Source organism: Mugil cephalus, chromosome 6 (genome assembly GCF_022458985.1).
Source record: "Mugil cephalus isolate CIBA_MC_2020 chromosome 6, CIBA_Mcephalus_1.1, whole genome shotgun sequence".
NCBI lineage: Eukaryota > Metazoa > Chordata > Actinopteri > Mugiliformes > Mugilidae > Mugil > Mugil cephalus.
The window spans coordinates 852,501-877,502 of NC_061775.1; the positions used below are offsets into that span (position 1 = coordinate 852,501).

The window sequence follows — 25,002 nt, forward strand, 5'->3', positions numbered from 1 at the left end:
GAGAATCAACTGCCTGGAAAGGAAGCAAGGGCCTGACATTTCAATGTGGAAGTACTAATCGTGGCAGGATTATTACCAGGATACCATTTTTTTTTTGCATAGGAAACTTTTTTTTTTACACTGCGCAAGAGATGAAGCATTTTGTGCACTGAATCTGAGCTGTCCCGGCCTACCTGTGCCCTTGCCCGTGGGACCTGGTGACCATGCTGACCGAGTGTTCAACACCAGAAAGATCAGACCCCCGACCCACACTCAGGTCTGCTGTAATCTCAGCAGCAACATATCGCAGCCAGTCATGGCACATCTTGAGGCTAACGGAACACATGCACCACCCATTCATTTCATTTTAGGCAAAGTACCCGAGATTCAGTTGAAATGGGCTGCCCTGCTCATTGTCATGGTCATCATCCCCACTATTGGAGGGAACATCCTGGTCATTCTTGCTGTGTCACGTGAAAGAAAGCTGCAAAATGCCACCAACTACTTTCTGATGTCACTTGCTGTTGCTGATCTGCTGGTGGGACTCCTAGTGATGCCCATTGCGCTCGTCACAGTTCTTTACAGTAAGTTTAGCATGGGTATTGTGTTCGCAAACCTGATACCTGATCTGTGTTACCTTTGTCTATAACACAGATACCAAAGCAATAAATACTAAAATGAATCTAGAGAAATATTGAGTTATGTGAAGAAAATTGGGTTGGACTGAATTCAATGAAACATATGATTTGAAAGATAGAAATTACTCTATAAATTAACATAGTGTTAAAATGGTTCAAAAATAGCTGACTGGTAATAAACAAACTTGGGTAAAGCACCTAAGAAACAAAGCAAACAATTTGTAGCAAATATTTAAAACAACTACGGTCCAAAGTGAGTCAGGAAGTGACCATTTGTCAGTGGGACAAAGAGAAAAACAGCTACACACATTTTACAGAGAAAGTCTTCCAAAATCACAGTAAAGCCAAATTTAACCTTTGTTAGCCTTAATAATCCACTGAAAAAAATAGTAGACCAATAGATCTTATGAGGTCTTAATAAAATAAAATTTTCCCTGCAGTAATTTGTGTAAGTGCACACTGTGTTCCACCAAACGTACAGCTCCACATTTTTTGTCTGCTACAATGATGCAATAAAAAATATATAATATAGTAATAATAACAATAATGATAAATAAATACTGAATATATAGTTATACTTAAATTGTCAAGTTTGTTTTCAGTTCTAGGCAGTGGCCTTTACCCTTCTATTTAGAGAGATGAAGATCAGAGTGCTGGGCTAAGATGGAATAGGTCACAGGAGCATATATGGACTCAATGTGATGTGAAGCATAGCAGAGAAAACGGTGCAGACAAATTGTCAAAAGGGGGATCGACGCATAATACATTAGCAAAAGAGCATGAGACACACATAGTCATATAGCACAAGACAGAGCAAACCAGCAATATTACTACTATCATGACTTTCAAGGCTTTAGGGCAAAACTAACTCACACTATACTTAATACAAAAAAACTACAAAATCACTGTAAAGGCCAACTAAAACAGGGCAGTACAGCATCCAGTGGCCCCAAACGGACAGTGCTTAAAGTAATTAGGGGATAGAGAGAATATTTAGAAAACAAAAAGAAAATGAGAAACTCTAGCCAAGTCGTAAAAACACAATCAATGGGAGAGACTGACATATTGTTGTGAATGCTCTGAATTAAGACTGGTATCAATGTTAATTAAGAAGATAAATTTCCCAATTCTGCATGCCTGTGTTGACTGATAGCACAACAAATAAATCACCAAATAGTTTTGACTGGTTTTACATCTAATACAACTCTTCTGTTTCTGCAGGCAAGAGTTACATATGTAATTATTTGGGATTTCAGTTAATCAACCAATCATATCTCTCGTGATTTACACTCGTTATCTTGTAGATGGAGAGCAGTACTAGAACTACAATAGAAGGCATTTGGTTTTCAGCCAGTAAACCTATAAAACAAAGAATGTGGTTAAGTAACTGTGGTCTTTTTAACAACCTCCTGACCTAAAAACAGAGGTGGGGGAGCGAGAGGGGAGGCTAACAAGTTTTACTATACTCTTTTTAGGATCACTGTATCCATTAAGGCCCACCTAGTATTAAGCATACCTCTATATATTTGACTTAAATTCCTCACAAACACAGTCCTTTCAAGAAGCATATTTAATTGGACAAAAGATGAACTAAGTGAGTAAACAAGTTACTCAAAAACATAATGAAATAAAATCAAAATGAAATTTCTAAACAAGAAGGTATGTACAAAGAACAATACAATAAAACAAATCACTATGCAGTATTGTGTATCCAGAAATAGCTAGATAACCATTACCGTCCATAAAACTATTTATATTGGCTGGCATTTGAGGATATTCTCAAAATGCAAGCCAATAAACCACTACAATAATGTTGCATTATTTTTAAAGAGTTATGGACTGGCATCAAGTGATTATTATCAATCATTATGCATCAAAACATTATAAAATTACCACAAACTCAGGTGCTCCAAAGCAAGTCAAATTTGGATGTTAAATTGATAAGACGGCAACTGTCTCACCAAAGTTTACTCATTCCTCACTCAATGTTCACTTCTGCAGCTCGCTGGACCCTGCATGCTACACTGTTTATTGAATTTGGCAGGCGACTTAACACCTCATAAAAAGGTACAGCAGATTTTCTTTGAGAACAAGAGAAGTATTTGTCAATGAATAAATATTTCACATGAAAGTTAATAAAAACTCCCTAAGTGTTACGAGTGCAGTATTATAAAACAAAAAAAATACTTAAAGGAATATTTCCAATAGCCTTTTGCAATGTTAATGAGTAATGAGACAAAAGCCAGAATGATTACTTACCAGTTATATGCCTGGAACTCAAAGTAGTCTCTGCTGTTCAGAACAATCTCTGCCACATCCACATAGAGCTTTTAGCTCCATAAACAGTCAATGAACCCTTCTTTTTCCAGTAAAGTCATCTCTCACAGAGATAAACAACATCTTTGCATGAGTGTTATTTTTAATCCTTTGCAATTATAATACATCGTCAGTAACTGGTGGGGAGCAAGTTCTTTTTGGAACAGAGATTAGTTACACTAAAGTATAATAAATTACTTAAGTGTATGCCCGCGTGCATGTCTCAGTTATATCTGTCTCGTCCTCTCTTTAGACTCTGGGTGGCCTCTTCCGGAGTTCCTATGTCCTATTTGGCTTTTCCTCGATGTGCTGTTTTCTACCGCATCCATTATGCACCTATGTGCCATTTCACTGGACCGCTACATTGCCATAAAGAAGCCAATTCAACACAGCCAGTACAAGTCCAGAGCCAAAGCAATGGTCAAGATTGCACTGGTGTGGCTCATATCCATTTGTAAGCATACCAATTCAGCTTTCTTTGACTTTTCTTCACAACAAATTCTTGACTTAAGATCTGTGGCAGATCTGGTTTATAGACTAGGAAATAACGATTGGATTCCATACAACAAAATATGATGATAAACAACCGCATACAGTGGGGGAAATAAGTATTTGATCCCCTGCTGAATTTGTAAGTTTGCCCACTTCCATAGAAATGATCAGACTCTGGTTTTTATGGTTGTTTACTGGTTATGGGTATAGACAGAATATCAGTCGAAAATGCATAAAAAACACACAATCTAAAAGTTATAAATTGTTATGTATTTTATTAAGGGAAATAAGTATTTGATCCCCAACAATTCACTTAGAATTCAGGCTCCTACAGATTGGCTGGTGCGCATGTGGCACACAGCTGTGCTCAGTCAACTAATTACCAATACTCCTGATCTTAACTCGTCATGTATATAAAGCACACCTGCTCTAAGAATCAGTTTCTTACATTCCAACTTCTACAGCACCATGGGCAAGACCAAAGAGCTGTCAAAAGATGTCAGGGACAAGATTGTAGACCTGCACAAGGCTGGTATAGGTTACAAAACCATCAGCAAAAGGCTTGGTGAGAAGGTGACAACTATTGGTGCCATTATTCGCAAGTGGAAGACCCATAAAAGGACCATCAACTGTCCTCGGTCTGGAGCTCCCCGCAAAATCTCGCCTCATGGAGTGAGGATGATGATGAGAAAGGTGAGGGAGCAGCCTAAAACAACACGCCAGGAGCTTGTTAATGATCTGGAAGCAGTTGGGACCTCCGTCACCAAGAAAACAGTTGGCAACACACTGCGCCGTTATGGATTGAACTCTTGCAGTGCCCGCAAGGTCCCCCTGCTCAAGAAGGCACATGTACAGGCCCGCCTTAAGTTTGCCAGTGAACATCTAAATGACTCAGAGAAGGCTTGGGAGAAAGTGCTGTGGTCTGACGAAACCAAAGTTGAGCTATTTGGCATTAACTCGACCCGCCGTGTTTGGAGGATGAAAAAACGTGAGTATGACCCAAAGAACACCATACCCACGGTTAAGCATGGAGGTGGAAACATCATGTTTTGGGGCTGTTTTTCAGCAAAGGGTACAGGGCAACTTCACTGCATTATGGGGCCAATGAATGCAGCCATGTACTGTAACATCTTGGACAAAAACCTTCTTTCCTCAGCAAGAACACTGAAGATGCCTCGTGGGTGGGTTTTCCAACATGACAATGACCCAAAACATACTGCCAGGACAACAAAGGAGTGGCTCAAGAAGAAGCATATTAAGGTCATGGAGTGGCCTAGTCAGTCTCCAGACCTTAACCCGATCGAAAACCTGTGGAGGGAGCTGAAGCTCCGAGTTTCCAAGAGGCAGCCAAGAAACTTGAAGGATTTAGAGACTGTCTGTAAAGATGAATGGGCCAAAATCCCTCCTGCGCTGTGTGCAAACCTGGTGACCAACTACAAGAAACGTCTCATCGCTGTGCTTGCCAACAAAGGTTTCTCTACAAAGTACTGACTTGTGTTGTGCTTGGGGATCAAATACTTATTTCCCTTAATAAAATACATAACAATTTATAACTTTTAGATTGTGTGTTTTTTATGCATTTTCGACTGATATTCTGTCTATACCCATAACCAGTAAACAACCATAAAAACCAGAGTCTGATCATTTCTATGGAAGTGGGCAAACTTACAAATTCAGCAGGGGATCAAATACTTATTTCCCCCACTGTAGCTATAAGGGACTGGACAGGAATACTGCACACGGCTTAAAAAAAAAAAAAAAAAATAGAACTATTCTTGGCATTAAAATCACATAATAAACATTTTCTATTGCATGTATTTAACGTATTAGTTTTTATATACATAAAAAATACAAAATATTTGAAACTGTATTAACCACTCTTATCATTTCCAGGTATTGCAATCCCAATTCCAATAAAGGGGCTTAGTAACTACCATCTTCCCAACAACATCACCTTCAACAGCAACCACACATGCCTCCTGAAAACAGACACCTTCTGGGAATTTATCATCTTTGGCTCACTGGCAGCATTCTTCATCCCTCTGACAATCATGATGGTCATCTATCTACTTACTGTGCAGGTGTTGCGCAAAAAGGTTTATTTGCTCAGATCAAAGGTGACTCAGCGCTTCAGCTACCCAACAATCTCCACAGTGTTCCAAAGGGAACAGACTATGACTTCACCTGAAGCTGAGCAAATGAATGTGGTGGATGGCAGACACCAGAGGATGCAAGAAAAAACAAACACAAACTCAATGAATGTGCCAACAAGAGACGACATATCATTTCGCAGAATGTCAACAATGGGCAAGAAGTCAATGCAGACTCTGAGCAATGAGCAGCGTGCCTCAAAGGTGTTAGGCATAGTCTTCCTCCTGTTTGTAGTCATGTGGTGCCCTTTCTTCATTACAAATATCACATCCGTGCTGTGCACCAGCTGCGATACTACTGTGATTGCCCGCCTCATGGAGATCTTTGTCTGGGTGGGTTATGTGTCATCAGGTATCAACCCGTTGGTCTACACTCTCTTCAACAAAACTTTTAGGGAGGCATTCACACGTTACATCACTTGTAATTACAAAAACTGTGCTAGTCATGGAACAGGACAACATCCAAAAACATCAACTACAGACTGGGCCCTTAAACGGATTTCATTCAGATCATCAATGGCAGAGAACTCCAAATTGTTCATGAAGCGGGGAATGAGGAATGGCATCGGGGCAGTAAGCTACCAAAGTCCACTGAGATCCCGGCAACCACCAGCCCAGTCATCCAATGGTGTCATGTTAGACACAATACTTCTGACAGAAAATGAAGATGGCAAACAAGAAGAACGTGTCAGCTGTGTATAAGGCATAAATATGCCTTTAGATTAATAGTCTACCCTTTCAAGTTGCGAGAGTGAGAAATACCATTATTCTCAATTTGATACATTAGTAATTTATTGCCTGACTTATTGCGCACTGCACAACAACAAAGCCTAACTTGTTGACATCAAATTTAAGTTTGCATTAATGTTTTTTTGACCAAAAAGTAAAAAAAATACAACTTTTCGTCCATTTGTCAAACTTTTGTCTTTTATGTGGTCAAAATGCTGCTCACTAGGTCTTCATGACAAATAGATAACAACGTAAATTCAAAAAGTTTCAACGGGTCAACTTTCAAAAAACAAACATCTGTGGCAGGTTACAAAGTTCAGCCCATCACTCATTATGTCAACCTGGAAACTCCATGAAGATAAGTTCTTCTGCTGATTATTTCAACTTGGGCAATATATTACAAACCTCAGATCACATGCTTATACAGCCACAACTACACCTTTCAAAACTCCTCTGCAACAGACATGTCAATGAGTTGCACTTTGACAATTATATTATTTGCATCTACTGGACCTTTGGAAAGCACTGTTGTATAGTAGTAATAGTAGTATTTAGTATATTGTAACCTGCTGTTTGACATAAGAATAAAAAAAGAATATTCTGAAATAAAATGAATGAAATTAAACGAGAACCTAAATGTGTTCTACAAAATATTGTCTGTTTCGCTGTGTTCGGAGAAAACTGAATCAATCCTAAGCATCACTTTACCTTTAGAGTAACATGAAAGTCTATTACAAAGACTGTGGCACCAAGTACAACATTCTCAAGCTTTTTTGGAAACACAGATTCACATCGATGAAATCCAAATACAAGTATATACATGCTTTTTCAACAGAATAAGAAATGTGAGCTCTGGATAGAACTCGGCATGCAAAGCTGGAATGTGTCACCTTTTTATTTTGCTGTCTCCCCATTAACAAACAGGAAAAGCAGAAACATACGACATTTGAACTTGTTCTCTTTGTGAGTGTTTGTGTGCATGTCAAGGAGTCAGGGAGTTATCCTTGAGCCAATATGGTGGGAAGTTGGAAAACAGTAGGCAACTGAATTGCTCTGGTTCAGAAGTCTTTTGTAAACACTGGGAAGATTTACACAAAGTTTATCTAGCGGCCAATTGATCACACAGAATATCACAGCCTTTTTTGGGCTTAAAAATGTACACCCTGATATTTGTGCACTGGCGAGCCGGTCTGTGTAACAACACTATAGTCTCTGATGGATAAATGAAAGTCAGTGTAAGAATCACACTGACTTTAATTTATCCATCAGAGACTACAGCAGTGTTACCTCTAATTAGACAATGACAAGAATACAAGTTTCTTTGACAGAAGAATGTCCTGTTCACATTATTGTAAATCTTACAGTGCATCCCAGTCAGCGAAAAAAAAAAAAGAGAGAAAGAAATAGAGCTATCCAGGGCAACAGAAGCAAAAATAAAGAAAAAACACTGCTGCTTTTGCATAAGCAATGACATGTCTATATTCTGTATATATATAGTACATGTACAATCACTACGGATTGGCGCCACTACCAGACTGGCCACAGAACCAGTCCTGATACTGCTTGACACTGCTATTGGAACGTGAACGCCATGCCTTGTTGATAAATTAATCGTTTTAATTTGCCTAGTTAAAAGGGAAAAAAGGTTTGTGTATAGACGCAATTGCAGGACTAGAATTTTTATATTATTCTATTAACCAGAATTGTCTCAAACTACAATAATGTATAATAATGACTCAACATACACAAACGTTGCATCAGTGAAAAAATAATAATAATAATTTTGGCCCAAACCATGAGGCTGTGGTGCATATCATAAAAAGACAGTGTGCAGAGCTCAATGAATTTAGTCTGGATCCTACCTGAATAAGATGAAGCCAATGGACTCGACAGCAGCTCTTCTGACGTCATCGTTCACATCACTCACCTTAATTAATTACATAAACAAGCGTTAAAAACAGGTTAGGCTGATGCTAAAGTGAAAATAATCTTAATGGCTTCGTTGTAGTGTGTGTCATCAAGGAGTTTAGCAACAGCAATATGCACTATTGCAGCCTCTAATAAATTTAACATGGACAAGGTGCCACCTACAGGACAAAATGCTTTCTAGATTGCTGTAGTATATTGTGTTTGCAAATCCAGTCACTGGCACATGCATCCTCCTTGCATTGTTAACTAACTAAGCAAGATTAGACACAAAAATAAATACAACTTTAATAACTAGCAAATGCTTCAAAAACAACTGTATGTCCTGAACTGAATGAGAATGAAAAAACAGAGCAAAAAAAAAAAAAGAGCAACATGTCAGACTACTTATTTATGCTTAATAAAGTACTTAACTGCCAACAGACATTTAATAACAGACATTTAATAACATAATTACAACACTAAAATAAGCATCAGTCTAGTGATGGGGCAAGCCACATTTGTGAAGTCCTGGTTTTGATCTTGGCATTGGTTTCACTGCCAGCATAATAAGCACCCCCCCCAAAGGAAGCATCACAAAGGGCAGAAGGGAACACTCACAGCAACATGTAGCAAGCGTCGGATGGCCTTATTGTTCCCGGAGCCACAGTAGGCCATTCCAACAGTGTACATACCAGAACGTCGCAGGATGGGGTCCTGTCATCAGACAATGAAAGAAAGCAGAACTTTGACGCCTTGTGTCTGGATGCACAACTAAGATCAACATGGTTTCAGTCATGTCACACATCCAGCTATTATAGAAGAATTCCTGGCACAGAGTTCAGAAGAAGAGGCTTGTATTTCATGTGACATGAAATACACATACAGATTTACCATCTTTGTATGAATGCAAGCCTCAATACATCAAATGTTGCTAGCTGCAAGCTTCATTGACAGCAATGACTTTGTAAGATAACACTATTTTTAATATCCCTATTCCCACTTTAGGCATTACCGTATTTCCCGCACTATAAGGCGCACCGGATTATAAGGCGCACCTTCAATGAATGGCCTATTTTAAAACTTTGTTCATATATAAGGCGCACCGCATTATAAGGCGCATAGAATAGACGCTACTGCAGCCATCTTGCTTTGTTCCCTCGGAAACTCTGTTTAGTCTCCTTTACTTGGCGAAGGTCATCTTGTTGCTTCCTCCACTTCCGCACCATTGATTCGTTAATGTTAAATTATCTCGCTGCTGCTCTATTCCCGTGTTCTACTACGTGACTGATCGCCTTGAGTTTAAACTCTGCGTCGTAAGCGTGTCTCTTAACAGGAGCCATTTTGGGGTCTTTACATAAACACACAAATGGAAATGAAACGGCACGCCTCGCACAGTCATATATCTCAGCATGCACCGCGCGCTTCTTCTTCTACGGGGGAAAATGAAGTCGGCGGCTGCTGCTTACCGTAGTTGCGAGACCTGTTGTGGCTCAATATTGGTCCATATATAAGGCGCACCGGATTATAAGGCGCACTGTCAGCTTTTGAGAAAATTGTAGGTTTTTAGGTGCGCCTTATAGTGCGAAAAATACGGTAATTAAGTCGATGTTGTTACTTATGTATCATTCTACATATGCTACACCTATAGCACACTACAATCATCACTTCATTTTGCTTTAATAAGGCAACTCTGACTTCAAGGTGTAAATGATTCATTGTCTAAAAGCTTTTCAGCTGTACCTTGTCTCTGCAGAGGCTTTCAATGAGGGCATCAGCCTCTTCCATGCGTCCATACATGACCAGGGCAATTCCCACTGCCAACCCACGCAAGATCTTCTCGTGCTGCGTCTCCTGTGCATATCCCACCATGTCCTCTATGGCCTGAGCTGACTTGGAGCCAAGCATGACCAGACCCAGAGCCAACCCTGCAGCTTCACCTGGAAAGTGAAATTATATCAGTAGTGTGTATTGTTTGAGATTCTTGACGTTTTGTGTCTTTTCATCATTAATTTTTTTTAAAGTCAGAATACTTCTATGCAACTGCATGAAAATGTTATCTAAATGTATCACATTAACTTAGACAATGTATTTTCCAAGATTCCAAACTTGAGGAGCCAATGTTAAAGCCAACCTTCATATTAAGGAAATTTGTTTAGTTATTTTGTCAAGGGTCTACGCACCAGTAACAGCATCGTCCTGGTACAGGTTTGACTTGAGCAGGTCATAAACATCCTGTCTGGCTGTGCCCAAGGCAGCTAAACCTAGGCCAAGGGCACCACCATGACGGACAATCTATGAAACACAAAAACAGAAAACAGACCATCAGTGAATATTACTGGAACTATTAGCAACAACCATTAGCAAACATTAAAAAAAAAAAACTCACATCATTGCTGGCATTTTTGAGCTGACCAAGCAGGTAGTCAATGATGTCACCACCATGGTTGGCATGAATAAGTCCCAGAGCGTAGAGGCCTCCTCCTTCCTGGTAAGCAGAGCCAGGGGATGTATCTTTGGGCAAGTAAGTGGCCATTAACTGGAGTGCTTCTTTCTCGTGACCCTTAAAAAAAGTTTTGTTAAAAATAAGATGGACAAAAGTGCATAAAATGACTGATTTGTTTTGTATTATGATCACTGTGCCATAATATTACTTTGTGGATGACACCCAGACTTGCTGTGGCTGTGAACTTTGCCCAGTTGGTGGCTCTTGCTAGCCACTCTAGGTTTTCTCTGTAAGAACAAATAAAGCCTTTGGTCATTTGGAATAAGTAGATACCATCTATTTACACTGCCTATAGAAAGTATTCAACCCCCATGGATTTTTTCTCCTTTTATTCTTTTATAAATGAAATCATGACCAACACAATTTGGCTTTTTAGACAAAAAATAAATAAATAAAAACTCCTTAATGTCAAACTGAAAACTGGTTTTTACAAAGTAATGTCAATTAATTAAAACTAATAACGTAAAAATACATGATTACATAAATATTCACCCCTTTCAAGTTAATATTTAGTAGAGGCACCTTTGGCTGCAATTACAGCAATAAGTCTGTGTGGATACTTGTCGTATCAGGCTTGCACATCTAGAATTTTTCTCCATTCTTTCTTGCAAAACTGCTCAAGCTCTGTCAGGTTGCTCGGGGATCGGGCGTGAACAGCTGTTCAAGTCCTGCCACAAATTCTCGATTGGATTGAGGTCTGGGCTTTGACTCGGCCACTCCAGAACATTCACATGGTGACCATTTTTGTTTAGCTTTTGCTGTATGCTTTGGGTCGTTGTCTTGTTGGAAAATATATCTTCTCCCAAGATGGAGCACTCTTGTAGACAGACTCAGATTGTCCTCCAGGATTTGGCAATATGATGCTGCATTCATTTTCCCCTCTACCTTAACAAGCCTTCCAGGGCCTGCTGCTGAAACGCATCCCCACAGCTTGATGCTGCCACCACCATGCTTTACGGTGGGGATGGTGTGTTTAGGGTGGTGTGCAGTGTTTGGTTTTCGCCAAACATACAGTCTAGTCTGATTGCCAAAAAGCTCAATTTTTGTCTCATCAGACCAAAGAACCTTCCACCAGTTGATCTTGGAGTCTTTTTTGGGTGAACTTGAGTCAGGCTTTGATATGAGCCTTTTTCAACAGTGTTTTTTTTTGTTTTTTTTTTGCCACTCTCCCACACAGCTTTGACTGGTGAAGAACCCGGGCAACAGTTGTGGTATGTACAGTCTCTCCCACCTCTGCCACTGAAGCTTCAGAGTGGTCGCAGGTGTTTTGGTGGCCTCCATCGCCAGTCTCCTTCTTGCCTGGTCACTCAGTTTGAGAGGACGGCCAGCTCTAGGCAGATTTACACAGGTGCCATACTCCTTCCATTTCTTTATGATGGATTTAACTGAACTCCAAAGGATGTTCAGTGAGTTGCTAATTTTTTTGTAGCCATCCCCTGACTTCCACTTTTCAATAATCTTCTTTCTGAGTTTCTGGGAGTGTTTTTTTGTCTTCATTGTGTGATTTTAGCAGGAACACTGATGAACCAGAGACTGGCCCTTCCAAATACATGTGTCTTTATACTACAGCCACTTAAGACACACTAACTGCACTTGGGTGATTTTCATTTCACTAATTGTGAGACTACCAGCATTCATGAGCTGGGCGTTAGCTAAATTAGATAACTTTAAGGGGGGTGAATATTTATGCAATTTTTTTTTCTACATTATAAGTTTTCATTAATTGACATCACTTTGTAAAAATTAGTTTTCACTTTGACATGAAAGAGTAGTTTTTTGTTAATTCTTGTTAAAAAAAAAAACAAACAAACAAAAAAAAAAAAAAACAACAACAACACATTACATTGACCGTGATTTCATTTACAAAAGGAGAAAACATCCAAGGGGGTTGAACACTTTTTGTACAGTGTACATCTCCGCAATAATCAGTTACCTGAGAAACTGGTCACTTGTGGTTCCTGTGTGCATGAACGAGTTGGCTATAACTGTGGCTGTGTGGCACACTGAATTTCGGACTGCATCCTGGAGTAATGGGGGAAAGACATAATTAAAGTTCAGGAGAAAGCTGTGATAACTCATTTTGTGAGATTTTGTGCAATGTGTTCAGTGTACCCTATAAACTATATTTTATTTGTTTCTGTTCATCTCATTACCTTTGTGTTTTTGAGAATCATTAGGTCTGTGTTGTTATTTCGGATTAGAAACTGCAGGTGCAGCTCAATGGCCATCTCCCCACTAAGGATCTTAATCATCTTGGCATTCTGGTCTTTAGGCTCATCTTTCTACACAAAAAAATAAATAAATAAAAATAAAAATAGAGACAACATGATGATTTGACCCCCAATTTAAATCTCCATTTAGACACAGAGACCTGACCAGCATTTGGGATCACAAAAACTCTGGAAAACAATCCAAAAGCCTTACTGTCTCTGCTGGCTTTCCTGTGGGTGAGCTGCCAGGCTTGTCGTCTGTCTCCATTGCATCACTGTAACACACAAACACAGTCTCAGGTACAAGTCCTAGGTTTTCCATAACGTATATTAACTGACCTGGTGAGCGGCAATCTCAGTGCTTGCTCACTTTTTTTGTTTTTTTTCAGGAAGTTTGATTAAGGACTATTTAAACAGATGCACACCAAAGAGGTTAAGGCTTTTTTTAAACAATGGATGGCCTTCTCTTGTGTAGTGAACTTTTGTAAGGTATGTTCAATGTCCTGCATAGTAACTCATGACCTACACAAATCTTTCTCTGTCATGATGCAGAGCGCAGTATTTTGAGCTGCTTCTTGATCTTTGCAATTTTCCAACTGATTGATTTGGATCAATAAAGAATCGGAAAGGTCAACTGAGGAGGTCTGTAGATACAGATATTTGTATAATTCATGTTCAGCGGAATTGTGGCTTGAGTACAGCTGAAACTTCCGCAAAAGTTTCAGTCAGTCATCATTGTTGTAAGTAATCAAGAAGTAGAAACAAAAATTAACATGACAGGCAAAAAAAAGATACAGTGCCTAGTGTTCGGGTGGAGCTGTTACAGAGTAAGCCAGACTGACGAGCACTCGGGTATAAATATCTCACACCAGCAAAGGGTCAGGTCCTTGTGTGGCCCTGCGCAGAAGCATATTTGCAGCTTAGCTGTGCTCTCCTTCTCCACCCCTACCTGTCTTTGTCTGGTGTGGGCACAGTGCCAGTATTTGTGGAGCCAGGAACTGAAGGAATAGGTGTTCCGACGGTATGCAGGTTCTGAATGACAGAGGAGAGGAACTGCTGACTGGCACTCTCATAAAGGTCAAAGCAGATCTGGTAGGCCATCAGCAGGTTGTCCTCTTTCACCAGCTTCTCCAGGATGTCGCTCACAGCTTGAGGGTCATCCAAGAATATCAGGCACTGCAGCAAAAAGGAGACATAAAATCAGAAGTGGAAATTCCGATGGAGAAGTTCAGACAGATCGGGGAAATCAAGTTCACTGAAGTTAAACCAATACCTGCATTGTAGTTTATTGTCACTTCCATGATATGTTAATAAAACATCTTCTCCTAGTCACACTGTGCTACATATATGCCGACATACACAATGACTCCAATAACAACAACTAGTGCTAGGGTGAGGTAGGATAATTAATTTGAGGAATTATTTGATTAGCAATTTAACTATTTAATTCAGTTTCAACTGACACAAAAACAGCTGATCATATTCTAACTCTAAATTGCAAAATTAAATAGTAAATATAACAATAATAATAATAATAACAACTTTGTCCTTTGTTTGCATTTGGGACACAATCTCCCAGCTTCATTAATTTACAATGAAAAAATGGAGGCTTAGTTGATGCTTTCCTTAAAACTCAGAAATTCTATATTCCAACTCGGAAATTTCAGACTTCCGATATCACAGAGTTCACATTACAGTTTAACTCGGATGCAAAAAATAAGTTTGGTATATTTCCAACGTTTGCTGAACGTTAAACTATGTGCAGCAGATGCTTTTTATTTTGAAACCAGTAATTTCCAAGTTTGACAATCAGAGCTAATTTTTTCCCCAAGTTGTCTTGAATGCAGCATCAGCTGCACCTGGATCACGAACTTTCCAAGACCCACCCCACCCTACTTTGATTGTCTTAATTTGGTGAGGAAAAGCTGCCGCACTCTCATGCACTGGTAGGTGAACTCAATTGACTGCTAGTATCCCGCATCAGCAAGTTTGTTTTTTTCTGATGTTTTTTTTTTTTTTTTTTAAAATAATTGAAACTCTTTAGTAATAGAGACAAAACAAAACTTGTGAGAACCAAACTGCCTTACAGATTACAAGTATATGTATTCCACAACAGGAGTACCGTATTTCCTCTAATAGTGGCTGGTATTCCATTAATAGCAGGGCCTGTTAACATGCCCAGAGGCCTGGTTACAAAAACAAATAAAGGCCTGCCTCAAATACAGGCCAGAGGCCTGTATCACGAAGTAGGATTATGGATTTAGCAGGTAACTTCAGGGTTAACCCTGGGTTTCCGGTATCACAAAGCTGGATTTATTCTTATCGAGGTATGTTACCATGGTAACTTACTCTGAACGGGAAACCTGCTTCAGGTCAAGCTAAGTTTCAGGATTTATCTGAATCTGATAAAAGGCTCCACTCACCAGCCAATCAGCTGTTTGGGAAAGAATCATGTGCCCTTTCATTTAAGACCCGATTGAGATTGAAGCCCAAATCGTGAGAAGACCATTACGGCGTGAACTCATCTTCCAGGAGATATCCACACAAAGAAGAGTATATTTTAGCCATTTGCCCCTGCTAAGCTCAAACACAGCTCAGAATCAGGATCATTTCATTCAGGTTTTTCTTTTTACTCCAGAGGGGTTACATCTGGGGGAATGACACTAATTGTCATACATGCAATTCATCTATGCTGCACAGTGATTGGGTTTCGTGGCTGTGTTAAATGTAAACTAACTGAGCCACTGATGTGTAATTTACACATTTATGCAGTCTGCAATCCTTTGCTATGCCATGATTTACTTTTTCTTCTTCATATTTGAGGAGAATCAGTCTTTGCTCATTTTTTCTGGTGGATCAGCGCTCATGATTGTGATTGGTCTGCTGCCTTGGAACCCATCCTTTATATGTGCACGTTCACCGATTCACAAGGTTAAGTTACCGAGTTGATAACCAGCGTAGTGATACTGCTTATCCAGATTGTCATTGTTGTGGATAGAATCAGCTGGATAAGTTGGAGTAACCCAAGGTAAGTGGTGTTCGCTTCGTGATACAGGCCTCAGGCGCGTTAGTCAGCCAATTACAGATGTAGTAACAACAAGTGCCAACAGATGGCAGTTGCTACATGTGCCACATGAACCCAGCTTTTCAATAAAACATTGTCAAAACAACATAGAGCTTTAGCAGAATGTCGCACAGAAGAAAACTTGACATGATTTGGGTATTCTGGTAAAGTAAATAAAGGCCCCGCGACTATTAGAGGAAATATGGTAGTTTGATTTTGACATTCCAGTGATTACCTGACAGACATTGATGAAATCAGGCTTCTCCAAGTTCATGTAGAGTTTGACCAGCACCCGCAGCACCTCGTTACGGAACTTCTTATTCTGCATCAAGGACATGCACACCTTCAGGCTGTAGGCAAGGAGGCCACTCACATCATTCTGCATGAGTGGAGGGGGGGGGGGAGTAAAAATTAATAATAATAAAATCAACAAAACTAAGAGCAAAAAGTAACAACTCACAATCAAAAGCACTAAAGTAAATCTAAACTCAGAGGATGCTGCCTGTAAAAATGAATAAGATGTCATCAAGATTTTATGCCAATAAAGTGATTCTCATTAACTCTTAAGGGCAATCTCATTCTCATTCTCATGCGTGATAGATCCTTGTACAAGTCTTTAGGATTCTAGCATTCAACAGATGCTAACCGATTCCAAGATGGTCTTCTCAAACATGTCAAGACGCCTGGTCTCTAGGGCAATGCCGATGGCCTGCTTGTATTTGTGATCATCTAGGCAACGCAGAAACATCTTGTTGACAATGCCCTCGAGACGGGGGTCAATGCTCTTCTTGTCCTCATCTTCTGGCAGCTCAGCATTCTCCACCCGCAGCTTGGTATAGTGATCAATGCATTTGGCTGTAACAGAGAACAGGAAATAAAAGTGCTTGATTCTCTTTTAATGTGCGGATTAATATACTGTATATTAAACAAATGAGCCATGGCACATTAACTTAACAACTACCATCTCATCACTTACCAATGATGGTCTCCACATATTCCGAGTCATCTGTGACACTGAAGAGATCTCCAGCACCAAGAGCATAGTTCAGAGATTCTTCAAAGGCTCCGAGGTGGTAGAAAACCTTAGAGGCTACCAGGGCAGCAAATTCTCTGCTACAAAAACTCTCATCCTCATACAGGACTTCTCTGCAAGTAGACAGTTGATTACAGACACACACACACAAAAGAAAACACTTATATTGTTCTATTTTTTTGTTCCTCCAAAGTGTCTTGATCTTGCACATCAGGCTGCTTACATGTGCCTTAAATTGCCCCCAGGGGACAAATAAAGTTTCCTGAGTCTGAATTAAAGGATTTTTTCCTCCATACTACAGACATGCAATTAATTTAACTATAAGGAGAAGTTATTGTTACGTTCCTTTGTCATCTATAGTTTCCAAGGTGATCACCAGCACTTACATTTTATCTACCGATCCTGAAATCTCTGCCCAGAAGTCATTCACAATAGCGTCCAACTTGTGAAGAGCAAACTCCTGCAAGTCAAAACAAAGCGGGTTACACTTTAGGGATGTAACAACTACTACTAACTAAAATTCCCAACGGTTATCATTAAAACCATGTCTGATTACCACACTAAATAATTCATGGTGATATGGCTCATTTCTGGAGAGGAAGCAGCACTCACTCCTTCAGATGCTGGCACGCATGCACAGTTTGCTCTGAAAACATGGTGGAAGGCACCTGCACGATGCAGGTAGCACTTCTAATGTGATGAACCATCTCCATGAACACCACCCACAACTATATGCCCCGTGCAAGACAAGTTAACTTGTACCTGAATGCATCACATATGAACTTAGGAATAGAGGACAAAACATTGGTGATGACTGACGTTAATATGTGTGTGTATCAGTTAGATAATAGTAATAAATTTGCGTTTTCATTATTCACAGAGTGGATGTGCAGCTTTCAAACTCAATGATGCTATGGGTCCTACATCTTCAAGTTCATTGATTTATTTATTTATTTTTTGAAAATAAAATATGGTTAAATTATTTCAGTGTGTGATGATAACGTTAACCGTGATAATTATGGTCACAATAATCGTGATATGAAATCATTAATACCATTCTAACTTTTGTCAGCCTGTATACTACAACTGAGCATATACAATATTCCTCATAGTTTGGACCGTGCATGTATATGCACTCAGTGACAAGTTTCAGTTCTGGTGTAACCATTACTTAATGCCATCTGACAAAAGTCAAACTACAAAAAAATCTCAATTAACTCAGATATATTTTTTTGGTTTGTTGGTGTTTCCACTTCAGTATTTCCGACTGCTTCTCAAATTAATTGATTTGGATCAAAAAAGAATCTGAAAGGTCAACTGAAGAGGTTTGGACATACACACATTTCCATGAAATCTGGGCGGAATTCAGGCAAAAGTTTCAGTCACTATTGTTGAAAGTGAAGTGACAAGTTCAAAGTGAAGCAGGAAGTAGAAACAAAATTAAGTGGCTAACAAGACACAGCGCCATCTAGTGTCTAGGTGGTGTTTTTACAGAGCAAGCCTGACTAGCGGGGTTTACATGGTAACTTTTTTTCTCATTCTAACTGAAGGTTTCAGGTCAAATGTTTACATGTGAGATGATCCATTCTGTTCACATGTACCACTACTTTTAATCGGAACAGTCGTTTTACAGACATGTGACATGCACAGATCGATGAAAACATCATGTGACTAATCAAAGATGGAGGTCTCTCTAATCAGTATAGTAGTTGCTATTGTTTTTACAGTTTTATTATTAAAGGAAAAGCTTGATTTGGAAAGCTTGTGGGGTCATATCTACATTTTTTATTGTGTTGTTTACCCTTAACGTAGCCTGTCTCCATGTAAATCCAGCTACTGACGAGTGCACAAGTATATATGTCTAACACTGGCAGAGGGTCCGTGCACAAGAGTATAAATTACACATAACCACACACCTCTCTATCTCTATGGTTGAGATAATCTGACAATATTTTCTCCATGTGAAAGTTTTTCATACTCAGGTACATTGTCAGTTATCATGTCAACATTTCTTACCTTAAGCTGCGGCTCCTCCTCATCAAGGAGTGAAATAATTCCAGCTAGAAAAATGAAAAACAACAACAAAATCATTGGCCTTTTAAATATATACACACACATAATTTTTAAATATATATATATATTGGCAAACTATAAACTAAGCTTTCTCGTGCATTTAAATATAAATAAAATGACCCAAGTTTAATGTAAAATTCAATTTAATTTTATTTAAATTACACCTTACATCCAGCTTTACAAGTTCTAAAATGCTACTTCTGTTATACTCTACTTTTTATTTTATATCATTGTTATTTGTATAGCTAACTGTTACGCATTATAAGCAGCTAAAGAACTCATTTTTTTATTGTGTTTATGTTTTCGCTGTTCATTTAAATAACCATTTACAACTACTAAAACTTTTAGGTCACTTTACGAGAAAAAATATAGGGATGTATATCGTATATTAATATTAAACCTAAATATATCGGGCATATCGAACAGCCCTGAGATATATAAAGCTTTTTAAAGCTTTTCTCCTTCAAATTAAGTCCATAATCTGTTCGTGATTAAAATGATTTTACATCGTTGTGAAGCGCTTGTCATACAAAGTTAACTAAGTCATTGAAACAATTTAACTGAAGTTTAGAGAATAGCAAACTACCGATAACCAACTACAACCCACGATTTTATTTATTTTGGTATTAAAACACATCAAATAGCGGAATAGACTAAAGAGCAGTCAAATTTGAATTTATTAAAATTACACTAACAGTAGCTTAAAAAATATATTATTCAAACACTTTGGGAACAGCTTCCAAGATGAAAAACAATTCACATGTTTGCATTGAGGGGACCGGTTAGCTAGCATCCTATGGGGCAGATGAATTCCACAAAAACGTTAGCAGTACATTAGTGTAAATCATTTGAATTTCGGATTACTTAACAACATTGTTGTTATTGAAGACCTCGCTTAGTCTTAGCTAAAAACTGCATTCCTGAAAAAACACCAGGGTGGTTTTATTGAATATTACCGGTAAACAACTAGTGAGAAGTGCTAGACTAGCTGTGTGACTCAGCTAAATCAATGGCAGCTAGCTAAAGTTACGGCTACAAAAATAATGGCATCGTGTGTGACTTACCGGCCGATGTTATCATGGTTGGCTCTTTATTCCCGCCTCAGTCCCACAGTCCAGGTTCAACTGTCAAATTATGTGAGGTTTTCGGGGGTTCGTAAAAGACTTTTGTATGTGGAAATGCACTACGGTAAACCCAAACACGGAGGCTGCTAAGTCCTTTTTGTTCATTACCGCAAGTCCCTTTCTGAAGGACCTTCTGTTTGGCTGGCTTATTTTGCGCCTGATTAAAAAGATACACAAAAATAGTATATTGTTCACTCAATTCTCATCATTTTGATCAGCCTGAGTTTTCTTGAAATTTTTAAATTGTACACGCTTTCGCCGCATTTAACAGGAATTGTGGAAACACTGTATTTGAACATATCTAATTTTAGGCACCGGCATTTCTACTGCCTGCATCTATTCCGTTTGTAAAACGAATGGGAACATTGGATTGGATTGCTCATTGTCACGCTTGCTGTCAATGGTGTTGCTCATGTTGTCGCGTTGAATTTTGCGTTGAGCTGTACCCTTTGTCTATATGAATTTCAGAATATCATCAATTTATCTATCAAATAAAGTTGATGGAGATCAAAAGCCAAATGTTCACGCTGGATATGTAATGGCAGAGTCTGATGAACTATTTTGAGTTGCCATGTATTTGAAATAACACTACAAATAATTTTCTCTACCAAGTAACACTTTCACACAACGTGTTTATTGATATGGATTGAGAGACCAGTAGGTTACATAAATACATAAAAATGACGAGCAGAGTTTTACATTTCACATAGCACCACACAGAAGTTAGGGACTTGTGTAAGGCTCAGATCCTATTAAGTTAAAGTGAGGGGAAAAAATCACGATGCAAAGGAAAAACTGGTTAGCCCCTTATGAACCTCAGTAACTCCAATTTTCAGCACAGCGGGTAAGTCTACAGTTGTTCTAAGCCAGGGCTGGTCCCAGTGTAATAGTTCAACACAAGCATACAGGAAAATGCAAAATTGTGTATAAAGTATGAAAAATAACATTATGTAGATCTTGAAATTCAATTTTTACTCGCACAAGAATTTAATATTCTCAGAAATTATTACTGAAATTACCACCGAACAGTTAACACACATTGAGCCAGGTGTTCTCAAGGCTAAGAAGCAGCAGTCCTTTTCTCCAGTTGCATCAAGTAATGTGCTTGACTATATATTATGTCAGTGCTATAAGATGGCTAGCCTTGCCACAGCACCGTCTCGACCATGTACGTCGATGAACACGTTTCTATGATAGGATTTCTGTTAAAAAATGTACAAGACAATGTGTACCTCTAAAACATGCTGCTTTAAAACAAATATTATCTTGGCTCAGAGATGAGAACTTGTGCACCATGAAGCGACACTGTTACATGTAGTAAGGCTCTGTAGCACCAAAAAAGCCATCATTTTTTTCCTCACAGTCAAAACATGATTGTCCACAGTTATTATCATGCAGGTCACATGTGCTGACATCAACTGTCTCTTGCAGCTGGTTCCCCATTCACAAGAGGTTCAGCAGACATGGTACTGGTTCTCAAAGGGATTCCTTCCTCTGCTCTTGCAGTGTCACCTGAAAAATAATGAACACATTATGAACTACAGTGAAACTGGGCTCAATCAATTCATTTCAGTGTTACACAATCTGACTGTAGTGTGATCTAAACTTACATATGCTACACAGACCTGCACCTCACTAACCTCATCCACAGAAACATTCCCATCGGCCTCTGGAATGCCCTCTCGGAACACATAAAAAATTCAGTTCTCTACTCAGTTCAGTAGTTTCACTTTTATCTGCAGTCATTTTTATGTGCCTACATGTATAATGTGTGTAATTTTACACATTATTATGTGTGTAATTTCAACTGTGTTTTATTTTAACAATTTTGTACGGTGACCTTGAGTGTCCTGAAAGGTCATAGGTCATTTATAAATAAAATGTACTATTATTATTATTATTATTATTATTATTATTATTATAGATATGCTCCATATATATGTGCATTTCAGAATTTATTTAGATGGGGCCATTGCACTTCACTTGAATGCAAGATATTTTGATACTGAACCCAAACTGGACTCTCTTGCTTCTTTTGTTACATTGTATCAAAGAGAAGCGTGTGATTGAGTTGTCTGAGTATTGGCCCAGTGATAAACTGACAAGCCTTTGCCCATGTTGTGCAATCTGTGTTACCAGGACAACCTTAAATAGTACTAAACCAGTGAACTGTTCTTTGGCAGGATACTTCTACCCGTTTGCCTGCTGCTTGAAGAGTTTCTGGCCTGGCCTCTAGCTTCTCTACTTTGAGGTCTGAACCAATATTGGAATGACCAGAGGACATTTGAAGCCTGTGATTGAGTAGATGTATTTATCTATTTGCCCAAAGATAAACTGACAAGCCTTTGCCCATGTTGCACAATCACTGTTCCCAGGAAAACCTTGAATAGCACTACATTAGAAAACATATTTTTGGGAGGATACGTCTACCTCGTTGCCTGCTGCTTGAAGAGTTGCTGTCCTGGCCTCTGGGTTCTCTACTTTGAGGAGTGAACCAACATTGGAATGGCCGGAAAAGTGGATTTCCTGTATCCGCGGTATTATCTGAAAGGCAATAATAAGCATTAAACTATATGGCAGCTTATCTAGGGGGGTGGTTGTTCTATGAATGTTGTCTTTGTTCCCAGCCCTTAGCAGCCAGGACTGGGAAGAAAAATGTTTGCAGAGATGTGAGGTCTTATGAGTATCATGGGCTGACCTACACAACAGCCCACACTGCCACAGATCATTACAGTTTGTTCCAGATACCCCTGCAATAACTTCAATTGTAGTATTACTCATTAGTTGAGTGAGTTTACAATGATCTTAATGTGAGTAAACATATTGTCTCTACACTAATATCATTGTAACAGACAATCTATTACATATCAATGACAGATTCTGTCCTTATTTTCCATTTTGGCAACTTGTGTTTATAGCTGCATAGTGTCCTGCTGACCTCTGTGTGTGTGAGCAAGCCACATTATAAACATGGAGTAATCAAAAAGTCAGTTTTAAAAGTTTTAAATCATTTGTGAAAAAAATACAGTTTATGCTGTATGATTATGTGTAAACCAATTATCATTATATTTATTATTACACCTGTTGTTTGAGATGCGTGTATCACTCTGCAGGCCTTTTTCTTTATATTGAGCATTTCACCCTCGGTCTTCGGAATGAAGCTGCCGACCCATATTGTCTCTGGTGAGTGTTTGTGAAACACTGAGCGGATCAGACGCTCCAGGAGCTGCACACACCGACGTGTCTGGGCGCTCTCTTGAGTGTTGCGTATTAATCCAATTAAAGCGGGTCGGGTGATTCTGGCACGTTTCGTGCGCGCTTTTATGTCCTTCAGGATCTCTTTTGCGCACATCTCGTTTGGACCTTGGCTGATAAATGCCTCTCTAAAGATGAATATGATGATAGCAGAGTCTATAGTTCGTTTTAGGCTGTAAATATTAGCCCGCGTCGATGTTGTTCTTTGAGCGATTCCATTGCATGCTGGGCGGCTCTCATTCTCTCCGTCCTCTCCCACCAGTTTCAAATCCTTGGGGCTCGTTGTTAGAGGTAAATCTTGGCTTCTACCAGTCCCACAGGAAATGTGTTTTTCACTCGCCGTATTGTCATCCTGACTTGAGGGACAGGGTCGTGGTTGTCCATTGAGGTTCGCCAGGCTGCTGTCTTGGAACATGTCGCGTATAAACTCCTGCATTATCTCAGCATTACCTTCGTCCGCCTCTTTACTCGTGTCGGCATCACTGACCAAATATATCATCTCTTTACCTCCAATCTGAGCAATCATCTCCTGAAACTCTTTCTCCTCCTCGGTCAACGTATCAACCGTGGTCGTATCTGCCATCCTTGCGCAGTTGCGACTCCGCGGATCTAATGTATTTATAGTGACCCCTCAAATCACTCCCAAACATGCAGCGACCTGACCGGTAAACAGCAAACTTCCTCTCGGTCATAAGGGAGGACGGTGCATAAAACGCTCGGCGCCTGTTCCTATTGGTTGATCCGTCTAGTGGGCGGTGCCAACAGTCAATCGTATCCAAGACAGCGTCAGTCTAATAATGAAGTTAATATTTAATGATTAACAAAACATAAATCATTTATTTGAAAATACATAATAATTTATTCGCCACAGTGATAACAAAGCACCACAAACACGGGAGAGTACTTTTCTTAATGAATTCCTCATAAAGGCATGCAAGGTGGACGATTTAATCTCAGGTTGAAGTAGTCACTTTCTTTACTCCCACAATTCGCATGGTAAAGAGTCCTGGCTTCCCTCCAATCTTGTAGATTCCCGACTGTTCAGGGAAACAAAGACACAAAGACATACCAGGAATAAGTCCAAACTTGAAGACAAGAGTTTTACAAGTCAAACCTGCTTTGCTTAGAAATGGGATCAGGAATGTCAGATTCGTTGTGAGGTCAAAAATGGTGCTCCACTACATGTGCAGTCTGTCAAGTTCTCCAGACTCTAACCCTTTAATCCACCCATTATCGTTCTTTCATCAAAAGGTGCTGTCTGTCTCAAATGTTGAGTTCATTAGCTGTAATACAAATTCAATTCCTTCCTCTGTGTCCATCTGAGATTGAGTGTTTACTGATGACCATAAATTGACCAATACCAATACGCAGGTTTCACACAAACCAGTTTACATAAGAGTGAAACACAAACTTCAGACATGTCAATATGGCCTAATAAAGAGGAATCTGTGTGTGTGTGTGTGAGTGTGTGTGTGTGTGTGTGTGTGTGTGTGTGTGTGTGTGTGTGTGTGTGTGTGTGTGTGTGTGT

At 39.3% G+C, this 25,002-nt stretch overlaps 3 protein-coding genes across 3 annotated transcripts in view; 1 reads left to right on the forward strand and 2 right to left on the reverse strand.

The window, feature by feature from the left end:
• The window catches only part of htr2b (5-hydroxytryptamine (serotonin) receptor 2B, G protein-coupled), an 8,841-nt gene extending 1,906 nt beyond the window's left edge, over positions 1–6,935 (forward strand). Inside the window, exons 2-4 of the mRNA XM_047587008.1 lie at positions 1–563; positions 3,187–3,387; positions 5,319–6,935. The exon at positions 1–563 is cut by the window's left edge and continues 25 nt beyond it. Of these exons, the coding sequence (XP_047442964.1) occupies positions 296–563; positions 3,187–3,387; positions 5,319–6,277 (1,428 nt within the window). The 5' untranslated portion in view covers positions 1–295 and the 3' untranslated portion in view covers positions 6,278–6,935. The remainder of the gene's footprint in view (positions 564–3,186; positions 3,388–5,318) is intronic.
• psmd1 (proteasome 26S subunit, non-ATPase 1) overlaps positions 1–20,332 on the reverse strand; it is a 40,691-nt gene extending 20,359 nt beyond the window's left edge. Inside the window, exons 1-16 of the mRNA XM_047587007.1 lie at positions 20,160–20,332; positions 19,039–19,082; positions 17,409–17,482; positions 16,966–17,135; positions 16,636–16,844; positions 16,225–16,368; positions 13,875–14,101; positions 13,140–13,200; positions 12,869–12,997; positions 12,649–12,737; positions 10,864–10,942; positions 10,599–10,772; positions 10,393–10,504; positions 9,953–10,149; positions 8,831–8,926; positions 8,167–8,231 (exon numbers count right to left, since the gene is read on the reverse strand). Coding sequence (XP_047442963.1) covers positions 8,167–8,231; positions 8,831–8,926; positions 9,953–10,149; positions 10,393–10,504; positions 10,599–10,772; positions 10,864–10,942; positions 12,649–12,737; positions 12,869–12,997; positions 13,140–13,200; positions 13,875–14,101; positions 16,225–16,368; positions 16,636–16,844; positions 16,966–17,135; positions 17,409–17,482; positions 19,039–19,082; positions 20,160–20,175 — 1,886 coding nt within the window. The 5' untranslated portion in view covers positions 20,176–20,332. The remainder of the gene's footprint in view (positions 1–8,166; positions 8,232–8,830; positions 8,927–9,952; positions 10,150–10,392; positions 10,505–10,598; positions 10,773–10,863; positions 10,943–12,648; positions 12,738–12,868; positions 12,998–13,139; positions 13,201–13,874; positions 14,102–16,224; positions 16,369–16,635; positions 16,845–16,965; positions 17,136–17,408; positions 17,483–19,038; positions 19,083–20,159) is intronic.
• A 502-nt stretch (positions 20,333–20,834) lies between these two features.
• LOC125008910 lies at positions 20,835–24,147 on the reverse strand. Its single transcript, XM_047586314.1, has 3 exons — positions 23,301–24,147; positions 22,650–22,763; positions 20,835–21,731 (listed from the first exon to the last, which is right to left on the reverse strand). Exons 1-3 carry the CDS (start codon positions 24,055–24,057, stop codon positions 21,634–21,636), a joined length of 969 nt encoding a protein of 322 aa, XP_047442270.1. The 5' UTR covers positions 24,058–24,147; the 3' UTR covers positions 20,835–21,633.
• Between the last annotated feature and the right edge of the window lie 855 nt (positions 24,148–25,002).

Bases quoted from the DNA above. Each gene is read 5' to 3' on its own strand.
- LOC125008910 (XM_047586314.1), bottom strand. From the start codon at position 24,057: ATGGCAGATACGACCACGGTTGATACGTTGACCGAGGAGGAGAAAGAG. The intron at 22,764-23,300 runs GTGTAATAATAA...ATTGCCTTTCAG, and splicing joins ACACGCATCTCAAACAACAG to ATAATACCGCGGATACAGGA. The intron at 21,732-22,649 runs GTAGACGTATCC...ATTATTTTTCAG, and splicing joins TTCAAGCAGCAGGCAACGAG to GTGACACTGCAAGAGCAGAG.